The 27,831-nt window shown below is 41.3% G+C and overlaps 1 protein-coding gene across 1 annotated transcript; it reads left to right on the top strand.

Annotated features, from left to right (window-relative positions):
• Nucleotides 1–1,965: 1,965 nt before the first annotated feature.
• Nucleotides 1,966–22,474, top strand: LOC106613432 (vitellogenin). The gene is given in 29 exon segments (XM_082956580.1): nt 1,966–2,005; nt 2,147–2,167; nt 2,273–2,424; nt 2,680–2,931; nt 5,481–5,642; nt 5,741–5,889; nt 5,977–6,127; nt 6,236–6,393; nt 6,494–6,659; nt 6,734–6,859; nt 6,949–6,972; nt 7,727–7,921; nt 8,008–8,225; nt 8,311–8,406; nt 8,487–8,613; nt 8,706–8,807; nt 9,197–9,316; nt 9,796–9,982; nt 10,068–10,161; nt 10,272–10,457; nt 10,562–10,706; nt 10,799–11,021; nt 11,134–11,579; nt 11,680–11,724; nt 11,816–11,884; nt 11,987–12,193; nt 12,315–12,457; nt 16,279–16,417; nt 22,436–22,474. Coding segments are annotated over 29 exon segments (4,182 nt in total).
• Nucleotides 22,475–27,831: the final 5,357 nt, after the last annotated feature.

Below are 27,831 nucleotides of genomic sequence, written 5' to 3'. Positions count from 1 at the left end.
CACTTATACGCAGTTGAGCAATTACAGAGTTGTGCTCGTTGCGTAGCTTGTTAAGGAGCCAGTGTCCAGACAAGCATCATCAGAAAGACCTTAGCATCGCTGCAGGCTGGAGCAACAGCTCAGTGGTATAAAACTGTCCCTCTCAGGGCTGTTCAATTTAGGTCCTGGAGGGTTAAAACACATCTGGTTTTGTTTTTCAACCTGGTAGTTAATTGCACTCACCTGGTGTCCCAGGTCTGAATCAGTCCCTTATTAGAAGGAGAGGATGATGAAAACATAAGTGTTTCAACCCTCCAGGACTGATATTGAACACAGTGCTTTTCCTATCTTCAGTTGGACTTCCCTTGAAGAAGGGCATATATACTACTGCAGTTGCTACTACTATAGGGACAGGTGAAACTCTTCTCTAAGCATTGATTTTAATTAAAGTGTTAGAACTATTTACATGCTTCCCTTGTATTTCTGTTTACGCATGGCAGTCTCTCTCTCTTACAGCCCAAGTTGAGGTTATGTAGCTCAACTTGAGGTTGTGCCTCACCCTACTGGAGACTCTAGTAGGCCTATGGGCCACTTGTTCAGTCAATATTATTTTTCAGAAAGTCCAGTCAGAAGAGAAGATTTGGTGGAATCAGTGATGGCTTATGAGGAGGGTTTTTTCCCAGCTAAACAATATACTGTGTTTAAATCTCAATGTGCTGGTGTACTTCCGATCTCACACAAAGTTTGGATCAGTCGTACAGTATCTGGTGTACATGTGTCTGGGTGTCCATGACAGTGGTTTGCTTAAAAGCTATATTTTTATATATATTTATTTATTTTGAAATATCCCGAACATGTGTGATTGTTTTGCCAAAAATGTAATATCGATTACATGTTTATCATATTGCTGTATTAAATATCCATATACAAAGTATCTGTCTTTAGATTATTATTACAATACAAAGAGCATTGCCATTCACTATAATGTGTGTCATGAAACTCCTCTAAAATAGCAACGATAGTTTCTTGACATACATTATTGCATAATATTATCCACTTTCGATGAAATCCATTCATGTGATTGAAGCATGCGAACCAAAGTTATTTACATTAAATAAACATTAGAATTGTGCATTCTCAATGAAAATACAGAAACTACACTGGTCCCTCATGTGACCTTTAGAAGAATGAGCAGACAATTTGAACATTGGTCACCTTGGATCCATTTTAAAGGACAAGTTGACAAAAATGTGTTGGAATGATGGTCAGGTCAGAAACAAGTGACATATTAGTGGCAGGTTGAGACACGGTTTATTCACATGATAGGAGACATGGTATGGATGTTTGCTGAAAGTGTTGCAATTTGAAGTTGAATCATGAAAGTAAAATACATATCTTTAGCTCAATGATAGTCTGTGTTATGAAGTAATCACTCATACCAAATTGTGTTTGGAAGTGAAAATACTGGATGCCTGTGGTCACTATTTATGTAATTTAATTGATTTGACCATTTTAAGAAGAAATATTACAGTTATGAATAATGTTCATGACATAACATAATTAGTAATAAAGAATATTAACTTAATCATGTGATACATTTAGATTTGAATTATGGTGTTAATTAAGAGTAAACAATCTGACAATGCCAATACAGAAAACGGCTTCTTTTAATTGTCAAGAATATATTAAGATAAAAGTATATGTAATTAGAAAGGGGAGTGTTTTTTTTGTAGGTTGGACATTGATCTTTTCAACACAGAGAAGCAGATATGAAAGGCCGGGTTAACCTAACCTTATGAGTTTGTGATCTCTCTCATCCTGTTTCTCAGTCAGATTGTCTAATTTCTACAATCTGAGCCAAATCTAAAAAAAACTACTTGGCAATGCTGTCCATTTGTTAATGATATATTTTTGCCACAGGCATTATCAGCAAAAGTTTAGCTTTAAAAGGCTGCCTGGGACTGTTTTCCTCACATCCAACTGACCATGAAAGCAGTTGTCTTTGCACTGACTCTAGCCCTTATAGGTGAGTACATTTCAGATGATTTCAGACGTTCTTTTTAGATCATATATTTTTTTAAGGAATGTAAGTTTGCCATTCTGATTCATTTGACATAGTTGCAAGTGAATGCAAACTGAATAATGACTTTTTCTTTCCATCATATAGCGAGTCAACATGTTAACTTTGGTAAATTATGCTACATTACAAAATTTTACACATTTTAAGCCCAAGACAGAATTTTTTTAAATAAATGTACACATGACTAACAACTCTCTAAATTCTTGTTTACAGCCCCTGCATTTGAAGCCAGTAAGGCCTATGTGTACAAGTATGAGGCACTGCTCCTGGGCGGTTTGCCTGATGAGGGTCTGTCCAGAGCAGGAATAAAAGTCATCAGCAAAGTTCTCATCGGTGCAATTGCCCCAACTATCTACATGCTGAAGGTATAAGGCTACACATCAAGTTGACATACATAACATATCTAAATGCATTGTCCACTACAAAACTAATATTTTAACATTTCAGTCATTTAGCAGACACTCTTATACAGAGCAACTTACAGTAGTGAATGCATACATTTCATGCATTTTTATTTATTTTGTAGTGGCCCCCCGTGGGAATCGAACCCACAACCCTGGCGTTGCAAACACCATGCTCTACCAACTGAGCCACAAGGATATATTGATATCCCCTTGTAGCTCGTGGACCCTAAGATCTTTGAGTACAGTGGCGTCTGGTCCAAAGATCCTTTCGTCCCAGCTGCAAAGCTCACTTCAGCCCTGGCTGCTCAGCTCTTGACTCCAATCAAGTTTGAGTATGCCAATGGTGTAGTAGGTAAGGTATTTGCCCCCACTGGTGTCTCTGAAACAGTGTTAAATATCCATAGAGGTATCCTGAACATCCTTCAGCTCAACATCAAGAATACACAGAACGTCTCTGAGATACAGGAGGTAAGACTTGCATCTTTTCATATTCGCATATGTATCTTTCTGTCACGTGTGCTCCCTCTCCGGCCTCTAGGTCACCAGGCTGCTCGTTATGGCGCACACTTGCCACCATCGTTACGAGCACCTGTGTGTCATCAGACACACCTGGACTCCATCACTTCCCTGATTACCTTCCCTATATATGTCACTCCCTTTGGTTCCCTCCCCAGGCATTATTGTTTCTGTGTCATGTCTGTGCGTTGTTCGTGTTTCTTATTTTGTATTATGTTGTGTTTATTTATTAAAGCACTCAATCCCTGAATTTGCTTCCCGACTCTCAGCGCACATCATTACAGAATAATGCCTCACCTAAGAGAAGCATTAGGGAGTGTTTTTTTGTTTTGTTTTTTTCGGTAGGAATGACGTCGGGTCCGGGAGCTGCTACAGGCTCTCATGCCTCAGTCGGCTCGCCGGGCTCTCCTGCCTCAGCTGGTCTGTCAGGTTCCCACATTCCAGCCACGACAGGTTCCCGCGCATCAGCAGGGGTGACCGGTCCGCTCCTGATCCCCGGAATCGTCCCTTTGGTTGGCGTCCTGCGGCTGGAGCCGACCGCGCTGGGCAGGGGATACTGTCACATGTGCTCCCTCTCTGCCTCTAGGTCACCAGGCTGCTCGTTATGGCGCACACCTGTCACCATCGTTAGCGCACCTGCACATCATCAGACTCACCTGGACTCGATAACTTCCCTGATTACCTTCGCTATATACAATTGAACTCAGAAGTTTACATAAACCTTAGCCAAATACATTTAAACTCAGTTTTTCACAATTCCTGACATTTAATCCTAGTAAAAATTGCCTGTCTTTGGTCAGTTACGATCACCACTTTTATTTTAGAATGTGAAATGTCAGAATAATATTAGACAGAATGATTTATTTCAGCTTTTATTTCTTTCATCGCATTCCCAGTGGGTCAGAAGTTTACATACACTCAATTAGTATTTGGTAGCATTGCCTTTAAATTGTTTAACTTGGGTCAAAGGTTTTGGGTAGCCTTCCACAAGCTTCCCACAATAAGTTGGGTGAATTTTGTCCCATTCCTCCTGACAGAGCTGGTGTAACTGAGTTTGTAGGCCTCCTTGCTCACATATGCTTTTTCAGTTCTGCCCACAAATTTTCTATAGGATTGAGGTGATGGCCACTCCAATACCCTTGACTTTGTTGTCCTTAAGCCATTTTACCACAACTTTGGAAGTATGCTTGGGGTCATTGTCCATTTGGAAGACCCATTTGCGACCAAGCTTTAACTTCCTGACTGATGTCTTGAGATGTTGCTTCAATATATCCACATAATTTTCCTCTCCTCATGATGCCATCTATTTTGTGAAGTGCACCAGTCCCTCCTGCAGCAAAGCAACCCCACAACATGATGCTGCCACCCCCATGATTCAAGGTTGGAATGGTGTTCAAACATAACGATGGTCATTATGGCCAAACAGTTCTATTTTTGTTTCATCAGACCAGAGGACATCTCTACAAATAGTACAATCTTTGTCTCCATGTGCAGTTGCAAACCATAGTCTGGCTTTTTTATGGTGGTTTTGGAGCAGTGGCTTTTTCCTTGCTGAGCGACCTTTCAGGTTATGTCGAGATAGGACTCGTTTTACTGTAGATACAGATACTTTTGCATCTATAGATTCTTTTGGACCTGTTTCCTCCAGCATCTTCACAAGGTCCTTTGTTGTTGTTCTGGGATTGATTTGCACTTTTCGCACCAAAGTACATTCATCTCTAGGAGACAGAAAGCGTCTCCTTCCTGAGCGGTATGACGGCTGCGTGGTCCCATGGTGTTTACACTTGCGTACTATTGTTTGTACAGATGAACGTGGTACCTTCAGGTGTTTGGAAATTGCTCCCAAGGATGAACCAAACTTGTGGAGGTCTACAATTTTGTTTCTGAGGTCTTGGCTGATTTCTTTTGATTTTCCCATGATGTTAAGCAAAGAGGCACTGAGTTTGAAGGTAGGCCTTAAAATGCATCCACAGGTAGACCTCCAATTGACTCAAGTGATGTCAATTAGCCTATCAGAAGCTTCTAAAGCCATGACATAATTTTCTGGAATTTTCCAAGCTCTTCAAAGGCACAGTCAACTTAGTGTATGTAAACTTCTGACACACTGGAATTGTGATACAGTGAATTATAAGTGAAATAATCTGTATGTAAAAATTTTATGAAACATTACTTGTGTCATGCACAAAGTAGATGTCCTAACCGACTTGCCAAAACTATAGTTTGTTAACAAGAAATTTGTGGAGTGGTTGAAAAATGAGTTTTAATTACTCCAGCCTAAGTGTATGTAAACTTTCGACTTCAACTGTATGTCACTCTCTTTTGTTCCTTCCCCTGTCGTTAATTTTTCCGTGCATTGTTCGTGTTTCTTATTCTTTATTATGTTGTGTTTTTTTATTAAAACACTCACTCCCTGAACTTGCTTCCCGACTCTCAGCGCACATCATTACACTTTCCATTATTAATGTCTGATCTTCAGTTATGCTCTCATTTGTTTTACCTAGGTTGGAGCTCAGGGAGTGTGCAAGACCCACCTTGTAATCAGTGAAGATGCCAAGACCGGGCACGTTCATTTGACCAAGACCAAGGATCTGAATCACTGCCAGGAGAAAATCATCAAAGAGTTTGGTCTGGCTTACATGGAGAAATGTGTTGAGTGCCAGCAGGTAGGAGCCAATGTTACTAGTTGTTGGCTTAAGTGGAAATCACTACAGATATTCTAGCCCAATAACAATATCACTAACAATATGTTTTATCTACACAGAGAGGAAAGAACCTAAGGGGAGCTGCTGCCTACAACTACATCATGAAGCCCGCTGCCACTGGTGCTATCATCATGGAGGACACTGTTACTGAGCTCCATCAGTTCTCACCTTTCAATGAGATGAATGGCGCTGCCCATATGGAAGCAAAGTATGTTCACTGATTTGTAAAATAATGGAATGTTATATACTGTATACAGCAGCAACAATTCTAAATGAGCTTAAATTGCCTGTTTAGACAAACCTTGGCTTTCATTGAGATCAAAAAGACCCCAGTTGAGCCTATCAAAGAAGAATATCTTCATTGTGGATCCATTCAGTATCAGTTCGCCACTGAGATTCTCCAGACACCTATACAGCTCCTTAGAATCAGCAACGCAAGTGCTCAGGTACAATGACAACTAGTAGTCTCTTTCTCTGAGTTACATTTTGAGTAGTGCTTTCTCAAATTATATTCCTGATAATGTTAGAAAAATATAAATTCCTTCTGTTGTCAGATTGTGGAGATTCTGAACCATCTGGTCGAATACAATGTGGCTAAGGTCCATGTCGATGCCCCTCTGAAGTTTATTCAACTTGTCCAGCTCATGCGTGTGGCCAGCTATGAAAGTATTAAAGCCATCTGGAATCAGTTTAAGGCTAAGCCAGCTTTCAGGTATTTTCAAATGATATTTTGGAAAAAAATATAATTAAACAAAGATACAGGCGCAGAAATGTAATGTGACGGTACTAAAGTGAACCATTCATTTTTTCAGATACTGGATCCTGGATGCTATTCCTGCCATTGGAACTCCAGTTACTTTGAAATTCATCAAGGAGGAGTTAGTGGATGGTCACATTACTATTGCTGAAGCTGCTCCAGCTCTGGTGGCCGCTGTGCACATGGTCACTGCTGATGTGGAAACCGTCAAGCTTTTTGAAGTAGGTACACCTTACAATTAGGTTTATTCTTGAATCCTGGTTAAGACTGAAAACCATCCTTTCTGCACCATCAGACCCTAGCTTTCAACCACAAGATTCCGGTAAACCGAGTTCTGCATGAGGTTGCCATGCTTGGTTATGGTACCAGGATTTCCAAGTACTGTGCTGCATATCCCACCTGCCATGCTGACTTTTTGAAGGTAAAATATGTTTCCCATAATCACATCACATCCAGTTATTACTTATTAGATGAGAATTAAACTCTTTGTGGGTCTTTCAACCTCCACAGCCCATCCACAACCTTTTTAGTGGTGTGGGGGCTGTGCTTTGGCAAAGTGGGTGGGGTTATATCCTGCCTGTTTGGCCCTGTCCGGGGGTATCATCGGATGGGGCCACAGTGTCTTCTGATTCCTCCTGTCTCAGCCTCCAGTATTTATGCTGCAGTAGTTTATGTGTCGGGGGGCTAGGGTCAGTCTGTTACATCTGGAGTATTTCTCTTGTCTTATCCGGTGTCCTGTGTGAATTTAAATATGCTCTCTCTAATTCTCTCTTTCTCTCTTTCTTTCTTTCTCTCGGAGGACCTGAGCCCTAGGACCATGCCTCAGGACTACCTGACATGATGACTCCTTGCTGTCCCCAGTCCACCTGGCCGTGCTGCTGCTCCAGTTTCAACTGTTCTGCCTGCGGCTATGGAACCCTGACCTGTTCACCGGACGTGCTTGTTGCACCCTCGACAACTACTATGATTATTATTATTTGACCATGCTGGTCATTTATGAACATTTTAACATCTTGACCATGTTCTGTTATAATATCCACCCGGCACAGCCAGAAGAGGACTGGCCACCCCTCATAGCCTGGTTCCTCTCTAGGTTTCTTCCTAGGTTTTGGCCTTTCTAGGGAGTTTTTCCTAGGGAGTTTTTCCTAGCCACCGTGCTTCTTTCACATGCATTGCTTGCTGTTTGGGGTTTTAGGCTGGGTTTCTGTACAGCACTTTGAGATATCAGCTGATGTACGAAGGGCTATATAAATAAATTTGATTTGATTTGATTTGATTTTTTGTTGAGGCTATTGCTAAGAGAAACTTTGAGGAAATTGCAATGCCTCTGAAAGTTTTGGGTAATGCTGGCCATCCTGCTAGCCTTAAGCCCATCATGAAGCTCCTGCCCGGATTTGGAACTGCTGCTGCTACACTGCCCCTGAGAATTCAGGCTGATGCCATCTTGGCTATGAGGAACATTGCCAAGAAAGAGCCCAGAATGGTGAGCATTCCTCCTCTCTTCCAGTTCACATAACAACATCTTATGACATGTTAACAATCCCACCATTTTATCATCGGGTGTTTTAGATCCAGGAAGTTGCTGTGCAGTTGTTCATGGACAAGGCTCTCTACCCAGAGCTCCGTATGATTGCCACCGTTGTGCTTTTTGAAACAAACCTCCCCATGGGTCTGGTAACTACTCTTGCTGATGCAGTGACAAAGGAAGCCAATCTGCAGATGGCTAGCTTTGTCTACTCTCTCATTAAGTCCATGACCAAGAGCACCGTCCCTGACTTTGCCTCAGTGTAAGAGCACGCTTCAGTTTCTCAATATGTCTTCTACATTTGCATCGGCATTTGAATCTAATTGCATTGTATTTTCCCATTTTAGTACTGCTGCCTGCAATGTTGCAGTCAAGATCCTCAGCCCCAAATTCAACAGACTGAGCTTCCGTTTCAGCAAAGCCACCCACCTGGACAATTATCATTGTATGGGCATCATGAACTGAACTATAATCTCAATAGTTTCTCTTTCATATGTTGGATTAATTATTATTTTCTTTCTTCGGCTCCTCTGATGAATGGTGATGCTGCCAGTGCTTTCTACATCAATGATGCTGCCACTGTTTTCCCCAGAGCTGTTGTGGCTAAAGCCCACACCTACTTTGCAGGAGCAGCTACTGATGTTCTGGAGGTAAAAACGGTTATTCAAAACTACTTGAAATTAAAAAGATTTAATGGTTCCAAAACCCACTTAACTTTGCAAGCCTAATCTTTGTTTCTCAGATTGGAGTGAGAACTGAGGGAATCCAGGAGGCTCTTATGAAAATGCCCAAGGCTCCTGAAAATCTTGACATGATCACCAAGATGAAGTGTGTCATTAAGGCTGTAAGTATCAAGGATCACTTAAAGGTCCAATGCAGCTGTTTTTTTTATCACAATATCAAATAATTTATGGGTAACAATTAGGAACCTTACCACAATTAAAATAGTCAACAAAATAACTTTTTTTAAATACATTTTTCAAGCACAAATTTTGCTAGGACTGTCTATGAGTGATCTGAAAGAGGAGTCTAATTGGAGCATTCTAGCTGTTATTGGGAAAGAGGAGAATCATGTTTTTGACTGCACTGCCCCTTTAATCTCACAAAAATATCTCTAAAGAATAAATTATTGATTATATCAATGATTATATGACATTGTGTTTTCATGATTATATTTATATGTTTTTTAAATGAAGTAGATCAGTCAGGTTTGCTCTACAAATCTATCCACAGCTGTCTGACTGGAGGTCCTTGCCTTCAAGCGCGCGTCTGGCTTCCGTGTACATGAAGTTCTTTGGACAGGAAATTGCCTTCGCCAACATCGACAAGGCCATCATCGAACAGGCAATTCATGTATGTTGTATACTCCTTTATCGTCAGGAATGCTGGAAATTCTTAGATTCAATGCAGCTGTTTTTATCTCAATATCAAATCATTTCTGGGTAACAATGAAGTACCTTACTGTGATTGTTTTCAAAAAGAAATTTCTCAAGCAAAAATGTTGCTAGGACTGTCTGATTGGGGAGGGGAAAAGTACCTGTTAATGGCAGAGAGATTTGGAACTCTCTTATTGGCCTATTAACTAATTTACCGTATGGTGATATCACCAGGCAGGCAAACTCCATCCCACAAAAACAGGCTAAAATTTCAGTTGGACTTTTCAAACATCTCTTACACTAAAGTAATTTTTCACAGTATTATTCCAACCTCAGTGTGGAAATATATATAAAACACAGGAAAATCATGTTTTCAGTGCACTGGACCTTTAAACCTCTTTCACATTTGTCTTATGTCATCAATAGGTAGCTGACCAATGTTTTTTTTCTCTACAGCTTGCAACTGGACCTGCTTTTCAGGCAGAGGCAAAGAATGCCGTGAGAGCACTGCTGTCTGGAGTTGCTTTTCAGTATGCTAAGCCATTGCTGGCTGTCGAAGTGCGTCACATATTTCCCACTGCTGTTGGTGTGCCCATGGAGCTCAGCTTCTACACTGCTGCTGTTGCCATTGCAACTGTCAGTGGTAAGTTCTCAACAACAAGAATGCAATGCAGCAGTAATGCTGGGTTTCAGTCTCATTGGCTGTATTTCTCCATTCCCATTTTCAGTCAAAGCCACAATGTCTCCACCTCTTCCTGAAACCTTCCATGTTTCACAGCTCATGAAGACAGACATTCGGCTGTAGGCCGAGTTCACACCAAGGTACATACTTATAAGCTCATGTTCACACCGAGTGAAATTAATCACATCATTTTTACTGATGAAAGGGGTGTACTGTTGTTTTAGAAATTAACTGTCTCTTCCCCTTTCAGCATTGCAATGCATACATTTGCTGTGATGGGAGTGAACACTGCCTTCATCCAGGCTGCTCTTATGGCAAGAGTTGAAGTACACACAATTGTCTCTGCCAGATTCACAGCAAAACTTGATATGGTCAAGGGCAACTTCAAGATTGAGGCTTTGCCTGTTCAGATAATTAATCACATTGCATCTGTACAGTATGTAGATTTTTCTAGAAGAGGTAGTACAATTATTTTACTAGCATTACATATTTTATGGTTAAATTGAAAGAGTATGTTTATATTGTCTCCCACTGCTACAGTGTTGAGACACTTGTGTTGGCAAGAAATGTGGAAGACCTTGCATCTGCGAAATTCACACCAATGATTCCTGCGGCCAAATCTGTAACACAGTTGTCAAGGGAGAAATGTACATCTAAGATTGCATCCTCCATGATTGGTAGTTTGGTAAGTTGAATATGATATTTTGACTTTACAGCAGACATTTCTTCTTGTATTTATGACCTCTAAACTCTTATGTTTTGTCATTTTGTTTCCAGTCAAGATCATCTGAACTCATTTACAATAATATGCCTTACAACTTCTTACCCAAGAAGGTGAGACCCATTAAAGCCCAAGTGGAGAAGAAAATGTGTGCTAAATCTAAATTCTTTGGAATCAAGGCATGCACTGAGATGGAATCTCAGAATTCTGCCTTCATCAGAAACTCTGCTCTCTATGCACTGATTGGAAAACATTCAGTCCATGTTGATGTGTCACAAGGCAAGATGTAGTAAATTCAAGATTTACATCCAATACACAACTATCAATACAATAAGATCCAATTACTTTTAAGATAATATTTATTATTATATCTATTTATCTTTTTGGGCAGATTCTGGTCCAGTCATTGAGAAAGTAGAAATTGAAGTACAAGTTGGACCTAAGGCCGCAGAAAAGATAATCAAAGTCATCACCATGACAGAAGAGGAGGAAGCTCCAGAGGGAAAATCTGCCCTGTTGAAGCTCAAGAAAATCCTGGTACCTGGTCTGAAGAACAGCACCAGATCTTCCTGCAGCTCTAGCAGTTCTCGCTCTAGCCTTCGTTCCAAATCCTCCTCTTCCTCCAAATCCTCTCCTTCTTCTTCTCGTGCCAAGAGCAAGATCATCGATGTGAATGCGGCCCCAATCAGCAAGAGGTCTAAGAAAATCCGTAGCAGCTGCAAGAGCAGCAGCAGCAAAAGCAGAAGCAACAAATCAGTTAGCAGCCGCTCTTCCAGCTCCTCTAAGTCTAGCTCCTCCAGGTCCAGCTCTCGCGCTTCCAGCTCCCGCATCTCAAGGGTGAGGCAGAACTTCCAAAACCTTTTTTTGAAATACAGTCAACTGAAAAAGACAAGCATTTACCTAAACTACTCTATTTTGACTGCTCTTTCTATTACAGCAGGAAGTCTATGACATGAAATTTGCCAAGAACCACATCCACCAGGTAATGTTCATGTAGTGCATAACAATATTGCCAGCTATTAGTGATGCTTGGTTATATTAAACCTGAGTTGGTATGCTTCTTTTGCTGACAGCATCCAATCTCTAAGGCAAGAACCTCCAGCATAAGCAGCGCCTCCAGCTTTGAGGCCATCTACAAACAGGTGAAACTTTAATTTTACAACTAAGGCTGTGTATAATGAATCTCTGTTGGTGTCAATGGGGGAGAATACAAGGGTGAATTAACTTTAACAGTGTCTTTTCAGGCAAAATACCTTGGCAATGCTGTTGCCCCAGCAGTGACCATCATCATCCGTGCAGTGAGAGCTGACAATGAAGTGCAGGGATACCAGATTGCTGCTTATTTGGACAAAGCTAATTCCAGGTTGCAAATCATCCTGGCTAACCTTGCTCTCAAGGACAACTGGAGAATTTGTGCTGATGGTGTTCTTCTAAGCAACCACAAAGTTAAGGTAAGACTAAAGGCCATGTTTCCAATGCCACTGTACTGGAATGTCGCAGTACTCCAGATTGTACTGCTTGAGGTCATAACCAACATGATGAAAGAAACACTACTTTTATTTTTTGTCTCAGGCTAAGTTTGCCTGGGGAGTAGAATGCAAAGAATTTGAGACTGAGATCACAGCAGAGACCGGTCTTGTGGGACCAGACCCTGAATTCCGAGTGAAGCTGACATGGGACAAACTTCCCAGCGGACTGAAGCGCTATGCAAAAAAGTACAGTAGCTCACCTCATTATGAAGACTCATTTCTAGGCTTTACACTGTGCTAGTATTTACTAAACTGTGTGAAATAGTGTTCAATTAAGTACACTGCTCAAAAAATAAAGGGAACACTAAAATAACACATCCTAGATCTGAATGAATGAAATAATCTTATTAAATACTCTTTTCTTTACATAGCTGAATGTGCTGACAACAAAATCACACAAAAATAATTAATGGAAATCCAATTTATCAACCCATGGAGGTCTGGATTTGGAGTCACACTACAGGCTGATCCAACTTTGATGTAATGTCCTTAAAACAAGTCAAAATGAGACTCAGTAGTGTGTGTGGCCTCCACGTGCCTGTGTGACCTCCCTACAACGCCTGGGCATGCTCCTGATGAGGTGGCAGATGGTCTCCTGAGGGATCTCCTCCCAGACCTGGACTAAAGCATCCGCCAACTCCTGGACAGTCTGTGGTGCAACGTGGCGTTGGTGGATGGAGCGAGACATGATGTCCCAGATGTGCTCAATTGGATTCAGGTCTGGGGAACGGGCGGGCCAGTCCATAGCATCAATGCCTTCCTCTTGCAGGAACTGCTGACACACTCCAGCCACATGAGGTCTAGCATTGTCTTGCATTAGGAGGAACCCAGGGCCAACCGCACCAGCATATGGTCTCACAAGGGGTCTGAGGATCTCATCTCGGTACCTAATGGCAGTCAGGCTACCTCTGGCGAGCACATGGAGGGCTCGCCAGAGCGGCCCCCCAAAGAAATGCCACCCCACACCATGACTGACCCACCACCAAACCGGTCATGCTGGAGGATGTTGCAGGCAGCAGAACGTTCTCCACGGCGTCTCCAGACTCTGTCACGTCTGTCACATGTGCTCAGTGTGAACCTGCTTTCATCTGTGAAGAGCACAGGGCGCCAGTGGCGAATTTGCCAATCTTGGTGTTCTCTGGCAAATGCCAAACGTCCTGCACGGTGTTGGGCTGTAAGCACAAAGGCGGAGGTAGCGGTCCTGCTGCTGGGTTGTTGCCCTCCTACGGCCTCCTCCACATCTCCACATCTCCTGATGTACTGGCCTGTCTCCTGGTAGCGCCTCCATGCTCTGGACACTACGCTGACAGACACAGCAAACCTTCTTGCCACAGCTTGCATTGATGTGCCATCCTGGATGAGCTGCACTACCTGAGCCACTTGTGTGGGTTGTAGACTCCGTCTCATGCTACCACTAGATAAAAAAGCACCGCCAGCATTCAAAAGTGACCAAAACATCAGCCAGGAAGCATAGGAACTGAGAAGTGGTCTGTGGTCACCACCTGCAGAACCACTCCTTTATTGGGGGTGTCTTGCTAATTGCCTATAATTTCCACCTGTTGTCTATTCCATTTGCACAACAGCATGTGAAATGTATTGTCAATCAGTGTTGCTTCCTAAGTGGACAGTTTGATTTCACAGAAGTGTGATTGACTTGGAGTTACATTGTGTTGTTTAAGTGTTCCCTTTATTTTTTTGAGCAGTGTATATTTTCTGGGTGATTTACATTTTGACTGGCTCCCATCAAGCTGCCCACTCAAGAAAAAAACTTCAAACTGTAACCAGTGCCTGCAGCCTGTTTCAGGTTGCCAGTCAACCTACCAGGGTATTTACAAATAGCACAGGAAGGAAATCATCAACATGTATTGATCACATCTTTACTAATGCTGCAGAAATTTGCTTTAAAGCAGTATCCAAATCCATAGTATGTAGTGATCACAGCCATATCTAGGAAAACCAGAGCTCCAAGTATAGTGTATAAGAGGTCATACAATACGTTTTGTAGTGATTCATACGTTGATGTAAATAATTTTTGCTGGTCTTTGGTGTGTAATGAGGATCAACCAGATGCTGCACTTGACACATTTATTAAATTGCTTATTCCAGTTAGTAATAACCACACACCCATTAAGAAAATGACTGTAAACACAGTTAAATCTCCTTGGATTGATGAGGAATTGAAAAATTGATTGGTTGAGAGGGATGAGGCAAAAGATATGTCCCCCAAAAAATTGGCAGCCCAACTATTTGGCAAACGTACTGCAAATTAAGAAATCATGTGCCTAAATTTAAAAAAATTATATACATGAAACGAAGCTGCATGATATAAAGAATGATAGTAAAAAGCTTTGGAGCACCTTAAATTACATTTTGGGGAAAAAAGATAACTTAGCTGCATCATTTATTGAATCAGATGGCTCATTCATCACAAAACCCACTGATATTGCCAACTACTTGAATTACTTTTTCATTGGCAAGATAAGTAAACTTAGGTATGACCTCCCAGAAACAAACGCTGACACTACACATCCAAGTATATCTGACCAAATTATGAAAGACAAGAATTGTACTTTTCAATTCTGTAAAGTCAGTGTGGAAGAGGTGAAAACATTGTCTATCACCAATGACAAGCCACCGGGGTCTGACAATCTGGATGGAAAATGACTGAGGATAATAGCGGACAATATTGCCAACCCTATTTGCCACATCTTCAATTTAAGCATACTAGAAAGTGTGTGCCCTTAGGCCTGGAGGGAAGCTAAAGTAATTACACTACTCAAGAATAGTAAAGCCCCCTTTACTGGCTCAAATAGCTGACCAATCAGCCTGTTACCAACCCTTAGTAAACTTCTGGAAAAAATGGTGTTTGACCAGATACCATGCTATTAAACAGTAAACAAATTGACAACAGACTTTCAGCACGCATATAGGGAAGGACACTCAACAAGCACGGCACATACACAAATGACTGATTGGCTGAGAGAAATTGATGATAATATGATTGTCAGGGCTGTCTTGTTAGACTTCAGTGTAGCTTTTGGCATTATTGATCATAGTCTGCTGCTATAAAAAAACGTATGTGTTAATGCTTTACACTCCCTGCTACAATGTGGATAAAGAGTTACTTGTCTAACAGAACACAGAGGGTGTTCTTTAATGGAAACCTCTCAAACATAATCCAGGTAGAAGCAGGAATTCCCCAGGGTAGCTGTTTAGGCGCCTTGCTTTTTTCAATCTTTACAAACGACTTGCCACTAGCTTTGAGTAAGGCCAATGTCTATGTATGCAGATGACTCAACACTATACACGTCAGCTACTACAGCGACTGAAATGACCAACACTTTTCAAAGAGCTGCAGTTAGTTTCGGAATGGGTAGCAAGGAATAAGTTAGTCATAAATATTTCCAAAACTAAAAGCACTGTATTTTTGGAAAATAATTCACTAATCCCTAAACCTCAACTACATCTTGTAATGAATAATGTGGAAATTGAGCAAGTTGAGGTGACTAAACTGCTTGGAGTAACCCTGGATTGTAAACTGTCATGTTCAAAACATATTGATACAAAAGTAGCTAAGATGGGGGAGAAGTCTGTCCATAATAAAGCACTGTTCTGCCTTAACAAAACTATCAACAAGGCAGTTCCTACAGACCCTGGTTTTGTCGCACCTGGACTACTGATCAGTCGTGTGGTCACTTGGGAAAATTGCAGTTGGCTCAGAACAGGGCAGCACGGCTGGCCCTTAAAAGCACTCGGAGAGCAAACATTAATGACATGCATGTCAATCTCTCATGGCTCAAAGTGGAAGAGAGATTGACTTCATCATTACTTTGTAAGAGGTGTTGACAAGCTGAAGGTACCGAGCTGTCTGTTTTTAAAATACTAGCGCACAGCTCACTGCCTTGGCAGCAGCTAATGGGGATCCACAATAAATACAAATGACCTATTTATATGTAAGTCAATACAAAAAATAAAATGCATTTGAAATGTTTTGGTTCACAATTTAGGTTGGCTGAGTACCTCCCTAGTGCTGCTCTATATGCAGGACTGAACCAGGCAAGAGCCAAGAACAGTGTTAAGCAAATCAAATTAAATGTGGCTGTTGCTTCCGAGAGAACCCTGAATGTCATTCTGAAAACACCAAAGGTGAGTAGTCTTAGGCCTACTTCTTTTTTACTAAAGTTTACTCTTTTCCCTTCACTCTCTGATTTAAATTAGCAACGCGCATGCCCCACCCACCTAAGGCTCTGCCTTTTTCAGCCATCTATTTCCTGTGTTTGAGGGGTGCAAAATCTACTTGTCACTTATATCTCACTGGATTGATTGCTTTTATTTTATCCTGTGACTCTTTAATACTATTTTTCTCGTTAACGTTACGACCGCTGAAATGTTGGTAATGACCTGTCAGACATACCCCAGTACTTGCTGAAATGGTTTCAATGGAATACATTGTCTTTAGTTGTATTTATAAGAATGCTAAAGCTTCATCAGGAATTTAATGTACCATCTCAACACTTACATCACAAGTGAAAAAACATACATTATGTGTTCATTTTTTGTGGAATTGAAAAAACAAATCATTTAATACATCCTCTACAGACTAAGCCCTGTCTAAACTTGGGGGTTCTACTAAGCTAAATGGAATTGTTTTAGGCCTCCCGAGTGGCGCAGCGGTCAAATGCGCTTGAGGCGTCACTACAGACCCAGGTTCGATCCCAGGCTGTGTCACAGCAGCCGTGACCATAAGACCCATGAGGTTGCGCACATTTTTTTTTATTTAACCTTTATTTAAATAGGCAAGTCAGTTAAGAACAAATTCTTATTTACAATGAAAAAAAGCCAGTGAAATAGCAGGGCGGCAAATTCAAAACAACAAAAATCTCATAATTCAAATTTCTCAAACACAAGCATTATACACCATTTCAAAGATAAGATGCTCCTTTATCCAACCACAGTGTCCGATTTCAAAAAGGCTTTACGGCGAAAGCATAACATTAGATTATGTTAGGACAGCGCCTAAACAAGAAAAACCACACAGCCATTTTCCAAGCAAGGAGAGGTGTCACAAAAACCAGAAATACAGCGAAAATGAATCACTAACCTTTGATGTTCATCAGATGACACTCCCAGGACTCAATGTTACAAAATACATGTATGTTTTGTTCGATAAAGTTCATATTTATATCCATTAAAACTTCCGGTGAATGAGTACATCAATTTACAAAAATACTCATCATAAACGTTGATAAAATTTACAACAGTTATAGATACACTTTTCCTTAATGCAACCGCTGTGTCAGATTTTAAAATAGCTTTACGGCGAAAGCACATTTTTCTATATTCCGAGTACGGAGCTCAGCCATCAAAGCAAGCTATACAGTTACCCGCCAAATTCTGGAGTCAACTAAACTCAGAATTAGTATTATAAATCTTCCCTTACCTTCGCTTTTCTTTGTCAGAATGCACTCCCAGGACTCCTACTTCCACAATAAATTTTATTTTTGTTCGAGAAACTCCATATTTATGTCCAAATACCTCCGTTTTGTTCACGCGTTCAGATCACTAATCCAAAGGCATAACGCGCGAGCGCAAAACCAGAGACGAAAAGTAAAATAGTCCCATTAGCATTCGTAGAAACATGTCAATCGATGTTTACAATCAATCCTTAGGGTCTTTTAACATAAAACTTCGATAATATCCCAACCGGATAATAGCGTATTCATTACAGAGGAAAAAGAAGGAGTGGCGCGCTTGCGTGCTTGTGCAGTAAACAACTCAGGTGGGACGTCCACTGACTGACTTACCTATTCTCTGCCCAGTAACATTAGAAGCATGAAACAGGTTTCTAAAGACTGTTGACAGCCAATGGAAGCCTTAGGAAGTGCAACGTGACCCCACAGATACTGTAGTTTTGATAGGGATTCAAAAGAAGAACTACAACTCTCAGATTTCCCACTTCCTGGTTGGATTTGTCTCACGTTTTTGCCTGCCATATGAGTTCTGTTATACTCACAGACATCATTCAAACAGTTTTAGAAACTTCGGAGTGTTTTCTATCCAAATCTACTAATAATATGCAAATATTTGACTCTGGGCCCGAGTATTAGGCAGTTTACTCTGGGCACACTTTTCATCCGAAAATGAAAATACTGCCCCCTATACCTTAAAAAGTTAATTATGTCCCAGTTTAGGTCACCTTGCAGGACAAATTCAGACTTGGTGTAAGGGGTCAGAGAGAGCTTAGGGTAGGTAGGGTACAGGCTGGTGCTGATGGAGGACGATAGCACCCAGCAACAGTCAACATAAAGCTATTTGCGGGTTTAACACTTAAAACCATCAAATCAAATTGTTTGGGGAAAGACTTGGTGGAGACAACAGAGCACTGAAGGTGATCCTTGGTAAAGATTGCCACTCCCCCACCTTTAGAAGATCTGTCTTGCCGAAAACTTTTATAACCAGAAAGGTTAACATCAGTATTCAAAACACTCTTCCTTAACCACGTCTCAGTAATGACCAACACATCTGGATTGGAGCTCTGAACCCACACTTTCACTTGATCTATTTTAGGTAATAAGCTTCTAGTGTTAAACTGCAGAAAACCCAGGCTTTTACGAAAGCAGAAATCAGTGAAGCAGATATCAGAGCACAAGTCAGAACTGGGGCTAGCAACAGTAGGTGGGCCAGGGTGTACATGCACATTTCCAGATATCATCAACAGTAATACAATCAAGGCACGGTGTTGTACAGGGAGAGCTCTGCAGTGCTGATTTGTGACATCTGAATGTGCATCAGATGGCAACAAGATCATATTGTACAGCAATTTCATCAGGTAACATGATGAGACGGGCCAGGGTAGACGGTGAACAGATCGCCAGTTGGAATCCAAGCAGCAGTTCAGCAGGAAATGGGAGTAGGTGTCACCCACTTGGGAGAAGCTTTTATTTCTGGAGGCAGATTTCTTTTTGAAAATTCCAGTGGATGGTCTTTGAACAGCAGGATGGGGCATCAAGGCCTCTGGATCTGGTGGCCTGCTATTTGTCTGGCTCAAAGGCTTCGACACCTGTCGCTTCACACGTCAGTGCTAATTGTAGTTGTATCTCTTTGTCCTAGCAAAGCTTGGTAGCCTGAGCATTCAGTCCTTATTAAGTAAAATATATAATTTTAATGTATTTTTCTTCTTGGCTTTTGAAAGTAAAAAAATAGCTTCAGACTAAGCATTAATCACTCAGCTCCAGGTTGGATGGGGTTTTCAGGTCTCTGCTTGTTTGCCAGAGCATTTTGTTGTATCGTTTGGGAGTAATAATCCTTGAGTGTAGGAAGCATTCCAAGTAATTCCATCCAAAATCAGGTTGTAGGTTTGGAGTTTTGATTTGGAATAAGGTTGTTGTTTAGGGTAGCATCCTGTATATGTCCATCCCAAAAAAATCGAATTTTGTCTAACTCTAAATCTATCTATTTTTAATTGGCCCGGTGTCGTCCAGGTTAGGGGAGGGTTTGGCCAGCTGGGACTTCCTTGTCCCATCGTGCTCTAGCGACCCCTTGTGGTGGGCCGGGTGCCTGCAAGCTGACTACGGGCGCCAGCTGGATGGTGTTTCCTCCGACGCATTGGTGCAGCTTGCTTTCGGGTTAAGCGAGCAGTGTGTCAAGAAGCAATGCGGCTTGGAAGGGTCGTGTTTCAGAGGATGCATGGCTCTCGACTTTCGAGTCCATAGGGGGAGTTGCAGTGATGGGACAAAACTGTAACTACCAATTGGATGTCACGGAAAAGGGGTATGAGTAAAAAAAAAAAAACGTTTAAGGTCATACCAAGAATCATTTAGCTATTTGATTTTGAATTTTAAGACGACTTGAAGTATAAAAAAAAGTAAATATTTGAACATTTTTATTTACTTCTATCAGCCCATACAAAAGCATTGAATGAGATTCACTACATGGAACAACTGTCCCCCCCAAAGAAATCTTAAGGAACTTTGTTCTGAAGTGTCTGTCCTATATCTGACATATATAAGAAAGATTGTGGAAATGCTAATCAATAATGAGGAGAGACAAGGTCAGTCACCAATCAGGATGTTACTTCATTCAAAACTTATTAAGGCAGCCAGTGAGGCTGGTCGTCCCAAAACTCTTGATTGTTGTGCCGAGCTGCTATGACATAGAAAGAATACAAATATATTTTATAGCAGAGATACACCCTCTTAGTCTACATGATAAACAGCAGATGTGTGGAATGGGTCAAAAAATGAGACTTGATATATGAGAAAGGAGTATCCAACAGACAGATAGCATTTTCTGTGAAGACTGTTCTTATTGTATAGAAACCAGAGTTTGGCCCCCAAGACAAGGTTCCTCTCATCATTATCCATACCCGAGCCATCTCTTCCTGGTACCTTACATTACACGAACACCAACTCATTCTATGAAATGCATGTTGTAGGTTTTATCATCAACCCATTAAATCAGTTGTCAGCTCCAGATACCCCTATCTTGAGTAAAACCCATGTTCTTGACCACACGCCTAGACTAGCTGCAGGGAGCTGGAGTATGCACCCTGACAAAAACACAGCATTAGTAGAACAGAAATGTCTTACTATATGTTTAGTATATATAATTGTTAACAATTAATATTAAACAAAGCAGGTAAACATGTTAATATTCCTCTCACAAGATCAGGATTTTTTTTTTTTTACATGTATTTAACCCCTTGTTTTTGGCACTAAACAGTATCCATATATACCTTTAAAGTTTTTCAACTGTTACCGGGGGACCTTCAGACGAGTTTTGAGGCCTGTGGACTTCCTAGGGCAAAACTGACATGTACGTGTTCATGAGAGTCTCACCTTTCCACAGAGGGGTCATATTAGTGTGTAGCCCAAACTGTTCGGACACTACAGACAGAAGTTGGCAGATCATATGTACCAACTTCAGACGAGTGCCAAGACGCTTGTGGGGGTCGTCAAGCATATTCCAATCCTTCAACCCAACTAGCACCCTTTGTAAAGCCCATGTTTAGATCATATTAGACATAGTGCTTTATGTCACATTTGACATTGGTGATTGTCACACAGTTATGCCACATTTATAAACCCTTTATAAAACCTGACATACGGTTATAGATGCTTTGTAAAACATTTATGTAGTGCTTATGAAGGCATTATGAAGGCTTTATGAAGCCTTTATAAGCTGAACGGCATTTAAAGCGGGACCCTTATGGGCAATAAAAGTGACTCCAAATGACACAATATATTATTTACCATTCATTATTTATCATTCATCCAGGCAGTATCACATCCGGCTGTGATTGGGAGCCTCATAGTGCGGCGCACAAGTGGCCCAGCGTCGTCCGGGTTTGGCCGGGGTAGGCCGTCATTGTAAATAAGAATTTGTTCTTAACTGATTTGCTTAATTAAATAATGGTTAAATATATATATTTTTTTTTTATAATTATATTGGGCATAACAACAAAAAAGTGAAATGCGTCCAACAAGTGTTTAGAGACACAATCTTGATGTAGTCATTGTGCAACAGTTGTTAAAGTACTTAATATTACATGTTGATTTGTTATTATGCATGCCTGGATCCTGGGAGTAGGGGAGTGTGCTTACGTTTTGCCCTGCGTGCTCGTGCTCAAATAATTTTTATGCACTATGAGAGGTAGGCACGCTTTTTCTGTCATCTTCAGAAAAGTTTGATTCTTTTAAGCACAGTCATACACACAGTGTTTTGTTCATGAATAATATTGCATATTTAGAGGTTACTCATAAGTGGATGGTATTGTTAAGATGCACTTGTAATTGTACTTTTTAGGATGATATTAACATTCTGAATTCAACATGTGGTTAATAGCTAGCTAAGGTATTAGCAGGCTATTGTATGTGTGAACGATGACTAGCTCCTCGAATGATCCCAGTCCCTTGTATTGTGCATCTGTTGTAGAAAGAGGCGACGATTCGCAGAACATACGTTCTCTAAACATGTTTTATTTTCTTTTGGATGCAGGTATGTGGTTTTACCTATGTAAAATATATGTTATGTGTTGATGCATAATCAGGAGAGGCTGTACTCATTTTTGTATTCTAAAATCATTTTGATGCACTATGAGAGAAAGAGGCGACGATTCACAGAACATATGTGCTCTACAAATGTTTTCTTTTCTTTTGGATGCAGGATGCAGAGAGTGAATTCTGGTTCATTAAAACAACCTGATCTCCAAAGTCCACGTCTATAGTCTCAATCAACCACACACAACGCACAGTTACAGCGGTGCAGTACAGCACCGGTTACATTGGTGCCTTCTAGACCCTGATTCATCGTTGATCGACGTCAGCTGCTCTAGAGACTCTGTTTACGTCTTTGAGGTACTCTTGCCGCCTTGTGGCAAAAAGTGGAACTGCAGCCAATTTTCTTTCCTGTTTATTTTTTTTCTGAAAAGATGTATTGAGAGAGCTGTTTATGGTTAACTAACATAGAAGTGTGTTTATCAACAGACATGTTAACATAACATTAGTGGTTTATTGGCATGGCATCTTATAGTGGTGATGATGAACACAAATTCACTGCTGGGAGGGGGAGGTTTTTCTCATACTCTGATCAAACCCCTGTAAAGCGTGTAGGTGCAGTAGGTTCCCCCATGTTTTGCTCCACAAAAAATATGGATGAAAGCTCTTCATCTAGTGTTAATCCAAATGCCACAATAGATGGTCTATCTGAGCTGGTCACTCAGCTAGCCCGGGAAATAGGGAGCTCCATTAGGGAAGAACTACAGAGTGGCAGGTCCAGTACTTATGAGCCACCAGTAAGTACAGAGAAGATAAGTGATCATCATTCAGAGTCAGTAGGATATATAGACCTCAGTAAAATTAAGTTCATCATGCAATCAGACATGAAGGAACCTCCTACATATAGAGGAGATGGTACAGACATGCTCCATTCATGAATGGGAGGAGTTGATGAGAATATACTTGGGGAGGAAGGGATGTCCTGTTGGGGAACAATCGGATGAGATGATTAGTCGATTATCTGGCAAATCAAGAGACATGGCAAAGAAAAATGTATGCAATGAGACAACTGTTGCTCCTACAGAGAAGCCAGAGATTGTATTTGACATTCTGAAACAGAATTTCAGCGAATTGACCTATTCATGCATTCCTTTGGCTGATTTTTACAATACTAAACCTGTACCCGGAGAGGCTGTTATGGAGTATTGGGTTTGATTGAACAAGGTCGTAGATGTTGCTGACGAGGGCCTTAGAGATACGGTAAGAAGATTGACAGCTCCAACTCCGATGTCGTCAGGATGTTTGTAACATACTGCCCTGAGCCCAAACTGGCAGCAGTATTCCAATACAAGTTTGCTGAGAAATGGACTGCGAGTGAAGTACAGGAGAGAATCTATGAACATGAACGCAGCAGGAAGGCCACCATGTGTCAATCTACCACTGTATCCTCAAAGCAAGTAACAGTACATCCCCAGAAAACTCAGTTTGAATGCGGGGTCAATGCTGGTGTGTGCAGTGACACATCTCTCACATCAAGCGCCAAACAACATGGGCAGAGTGCAAGTATCGAGAGACTCATTCACCTGCTTGAACGTACCCTAGAGAAGAGCATACCACCCGTTATGGTTTCACAAACACAGGCCAAGGCACCATCTTTCCCCGCCCAGCCCTTCAGGCGTAGGGAATGCAGGGTTTGTGGCTCAACAGATCACTCCACTGTGATGCACTGTAGACATGTGCCTCTGGTGCTTTTCCCCAGATCATTGGAAGTCAAATTGTCCAAACAGGGGGAACGCTATGCCAATCCCGGTGGTGAGAGACACCCACCACAACAGCAGAGAAACTCATCACAGCAGCAACCGTTAAACTGAAACGCCCACAGGTGAAGAGGGAAATGTGGGTGTTCAACTGTCTGCCCCCAAGAAAGAATCTGATGATCTCGAGAAAACATGAGATTTTGTGCTCTGATGCGAAAGAAGGAGAGAAAATTGTTATGTTAGGTTCACAAGAGGTTGAGGCTTTTTCAGATTTGTTTTACACCTCTGTGTTTGTACACGGGAAAGTGCAGCTTAAGGGCATGCTTGACACTGGGTCTATGGCCTGTACATTGAGTGAACATGCAGAGCAGAGACTTTTGGAAGCAGGTGCCCTTCCTCAGCATTATCAGTCTCCTACAGAGTTAATGTTAGTGGGGTGTGGGGGGAAGAAGGCCTCAACAAAGTGTTTTTATGACTTGGAGATGCAAATCTATGGGATTGATGTTAAAGTGCCCACCCTAGTTGTTCCTGGACAGCGTGATGATCTCATCCTTGGGTCGAATGTCATTAAGCATCTATTGCATGAGATGAAGGGCACTGACGAATACTGGAAGCTCGTCAAAATACATGGAAGGCCAGACCCACTCACCTGAGGGTGAGCAGTTTCTGCAGATGATGACAAGTGTCACAAGATGGAAGAGACAGCAAGTTGATGGCAAGATTGGGACAGTGAAGCTCACTCAAGCTGTGACTCTTTCGCCCAAGACTGAACACTTAGTTTTGGGTAAACTTCCTAAAAATGTGTCACTGTCTCCAGGCAGCATGGTAATAGTCGATCCTACCAGGTCATGCCCAGAAACATACTTGTGGGTAGAGTTATTACGCCCATGTGGTGAGATGGCTGGGTCCCTTTAAAGGTAGTAAACTGTTCAGACAAACATCTCACCCTAATACGTAACATAAAGCTGGCCCATGTGTCTACATGCTTGGCTGTTGAGGATACAACAATCTTTCAGGTCCTTCATGAAGTTAGGAAAACCCCAATGGAACAGAAGCAGGATGATAATGGCTGCCACAACCTGAAAAAAAGTCTGTCTGATCTAGGATTAGGAGACATTGACATTGATGGATGCCAGGTGACTGGCCAGTGGAAGGAAAAGCTTGTTAACTTCTCTAGGGTAGAGGGCAGTATTTTCACGGCCGAATGAAAAATGTACCCAAATTAAACGGCCTACTACTCGGGCCCAGGAACTACAATATGCATATTATTAGTAGATTTGGATAGAAAATACTCTGACGTTTCTAAAACTGTTTGAATGATGTCTGTGAGTATAACAGAACTCATATGGCAGGCAAAAACCTGAGAAAAATCTAACCAGGAAGTGGGAAATCTGGTGCTTGTAGTCCTTTCAAGTCATTGCCTATCCAACACACAGTGACTTAGGGTTCATTTTGCACTTCCTACGGCTTCCACTAGATGTCAACAGTCTTTAGAAAGTTGTTTCAGGCATCTATGATGAACAGAGAGCGAACAAAGGAAGTTGGAAGTTGTTGACTCAGGAAAGCACATGAGTTCATTGGCGCGCATTCACGTGGTGAGGTAGCTGTGTTCCAAAACGTTTTTCAAGACATTGGAATCGTTTGGTTGGAATATTATTGAAGTTCTAAGTTAAAAAGGCCCTAAAGATTGATGCTATACAATGTTTGAACAAACATAAATAGAACGTTTTTTGACTTTTCGTCGTGACATTTTGGCCGCGCTTCCTACACTTGGAGTAGCTTAGTGAACGCGCTAACAACAAGGAGGTATTTGGACATAAATTATGGACTTTATCGAACAAAACAACATTTATTGTGGACCTGGGATCCCTGGAAGTGCCTTCTGATGAAGATCATCAAAGGTAAGTGAATATTTCTAATGCTATTTATGATTTTAGATGACTCCAAAATGGCTGTATTGCTTGATGACTTTTTCTGAGTGCAGTACTCAGATTATTGCAAAGTGTGCTTTCCCCGTGAAGCTTTTTTGAAATCTGTCACAGCGGTTGCATAAAGGAGATGTTCATCTATAATTCTTTGAATAACAGTTTAATATTTTATCAATGTTTATGATGAGTATTTTTTTAAATTGTTGTGCTGATTCACCGGCAGTATTAGAGGCAAAATATTTTCTGAACATCACGCGCCAATGTAAAATGCTGTTTTTGGATATAAATATGAACTTTATCGAACAAAAAATGCATGTATTGTGTAACATGATGTATTAGGAGTGTCATCTGATGAAGATCGTCAAAGGTTAGTGCATAATTTTAGCTGGTTTTCTGTTTTTTGTGACGCCTGTCCTTACTAGGAAAATGGCTGTGTGGTTTTTCTTGTGTTGTACCTGTCCTAACGTAATCTAACTTTATGCCTTCGCCGTAAAGCCTTTTTGAAATTGGACAATGGTTACATTAAGGAGACATGTATCTTTAAAATGGTGTAAAATAGTCATATGTTTGAGAACTTTGAATTATGACATTTTGTGGTTTTGAATTTGGCGCTCTGATTTTTCACTGGCTGTTGAATAATTCAAAGTGGGTGGGACTGTAGCGTCCCACCTCCCCAAGAGAGGTTAAGAATGTGAAATGTCAGAATAATAGTAGAGAATGATTTATTTCAGCTTTTATTTCTTTCATCACATTCCCAGTGGGTCAGAAGTTTACATACACTGAATTAGTATTTGGTAGCATTGCTTTTAAATTATTTAACTTGGGTAAAACATTTCACGCTTTTTCAGTTCTGTCAACACATTTTCTATGGGATTGAGGTCAGGGCTTTGTGATGGCCACTCCAATACCTTGACTTTGTTGTCCTTAAGCCATTTTGCCACAACTTTGGAAGTATGCTTGGGGTCCCTGTCCATTTGGAAGACCCATTTGCGACCAAGCTTTAACTTCCTGACTGACGTCTTGAGATGTTGCTTCAATATATATGCACATACTTTCCCTTCCTTATGATGCCATCTATTTTGTGACGTACACCAGTCCCTCCTGCAGCAAAGCACCCCCACAACATGATGCTGCCACCCCCATGCTTCATGGTTGGGATGGTGTTCTCCGGCTTGCAAGCCTCCCCCTTTTACCTCCAAACATAACGATGGTCAATATGGCCAAATAGTTCTGTTTTTCTTTCATCAGACCAGAGGACATTTCTCCACAAGGTATGATCTTTGTCCCCATGTGCAGCTGTAAACCGTAGTCTGGCTTTGTTATGGCGGTTTTGGAGCAGTGTCTTCTTCCTTGCTGAGCGGCCTTTCAGGTTACGTCGATATAGGATTCGTTTTACTGTGGATATAGATACTTTTGTACCTATTTCCTCCAGCATCTTCACAAGGTCCTTTGCTGTTGTTCTGGGATTGACTTGCACTTTTCGCACCAAAGTACGTTCGGCTCTAGGAGACAGAACGCATCTCCTTCCTGAGCGGTATGACGGCTGCGTAGTCCCATGGTGTTTATACTTGCGTACTATTGTTTGTACAGATGAACGTGGTACCTTCAGGTGTTTGGAAATTGCTCTCAAGGATGAACCAGACCTGTAGAGGTCTACAATTTTCTTTCGGAGGTCTTGGCTGATTTCTTTTGATTTTCCCATGATGTCAAGCAAAGAGGCACTGAGTTTGAAGGTAGGCCTTGAAATACATCCACAGGTAAACTCAAATGATGTCAATTAGCCTACCAGAAGCTTCTACAGCCATGGCATAATTTTCTGGAATTTTCCAAGCTGTTTAAAGGCACAGTCAACTTAGTGTATGTAAACTTCCAATTATAAG

This window comes from Salmo salar, chromosome 10 (genome assembly GCF_965601325.2).
Source record: "Salmo salar chromosome 10, fSalSal1, whole genome shotgun sequence".
NCBI classification, from domain to species: Eukaryota; Metazoa; Chordata; class Actinopteri; order Salmoniformes; family Salmonidae; genus Salmo; species Salmo salar.
The sequence above is the reverse complement of the archived record's forward strand: the minus strand, read 5'-3'. Positions and strand labels throughout refer to the sequence as shown.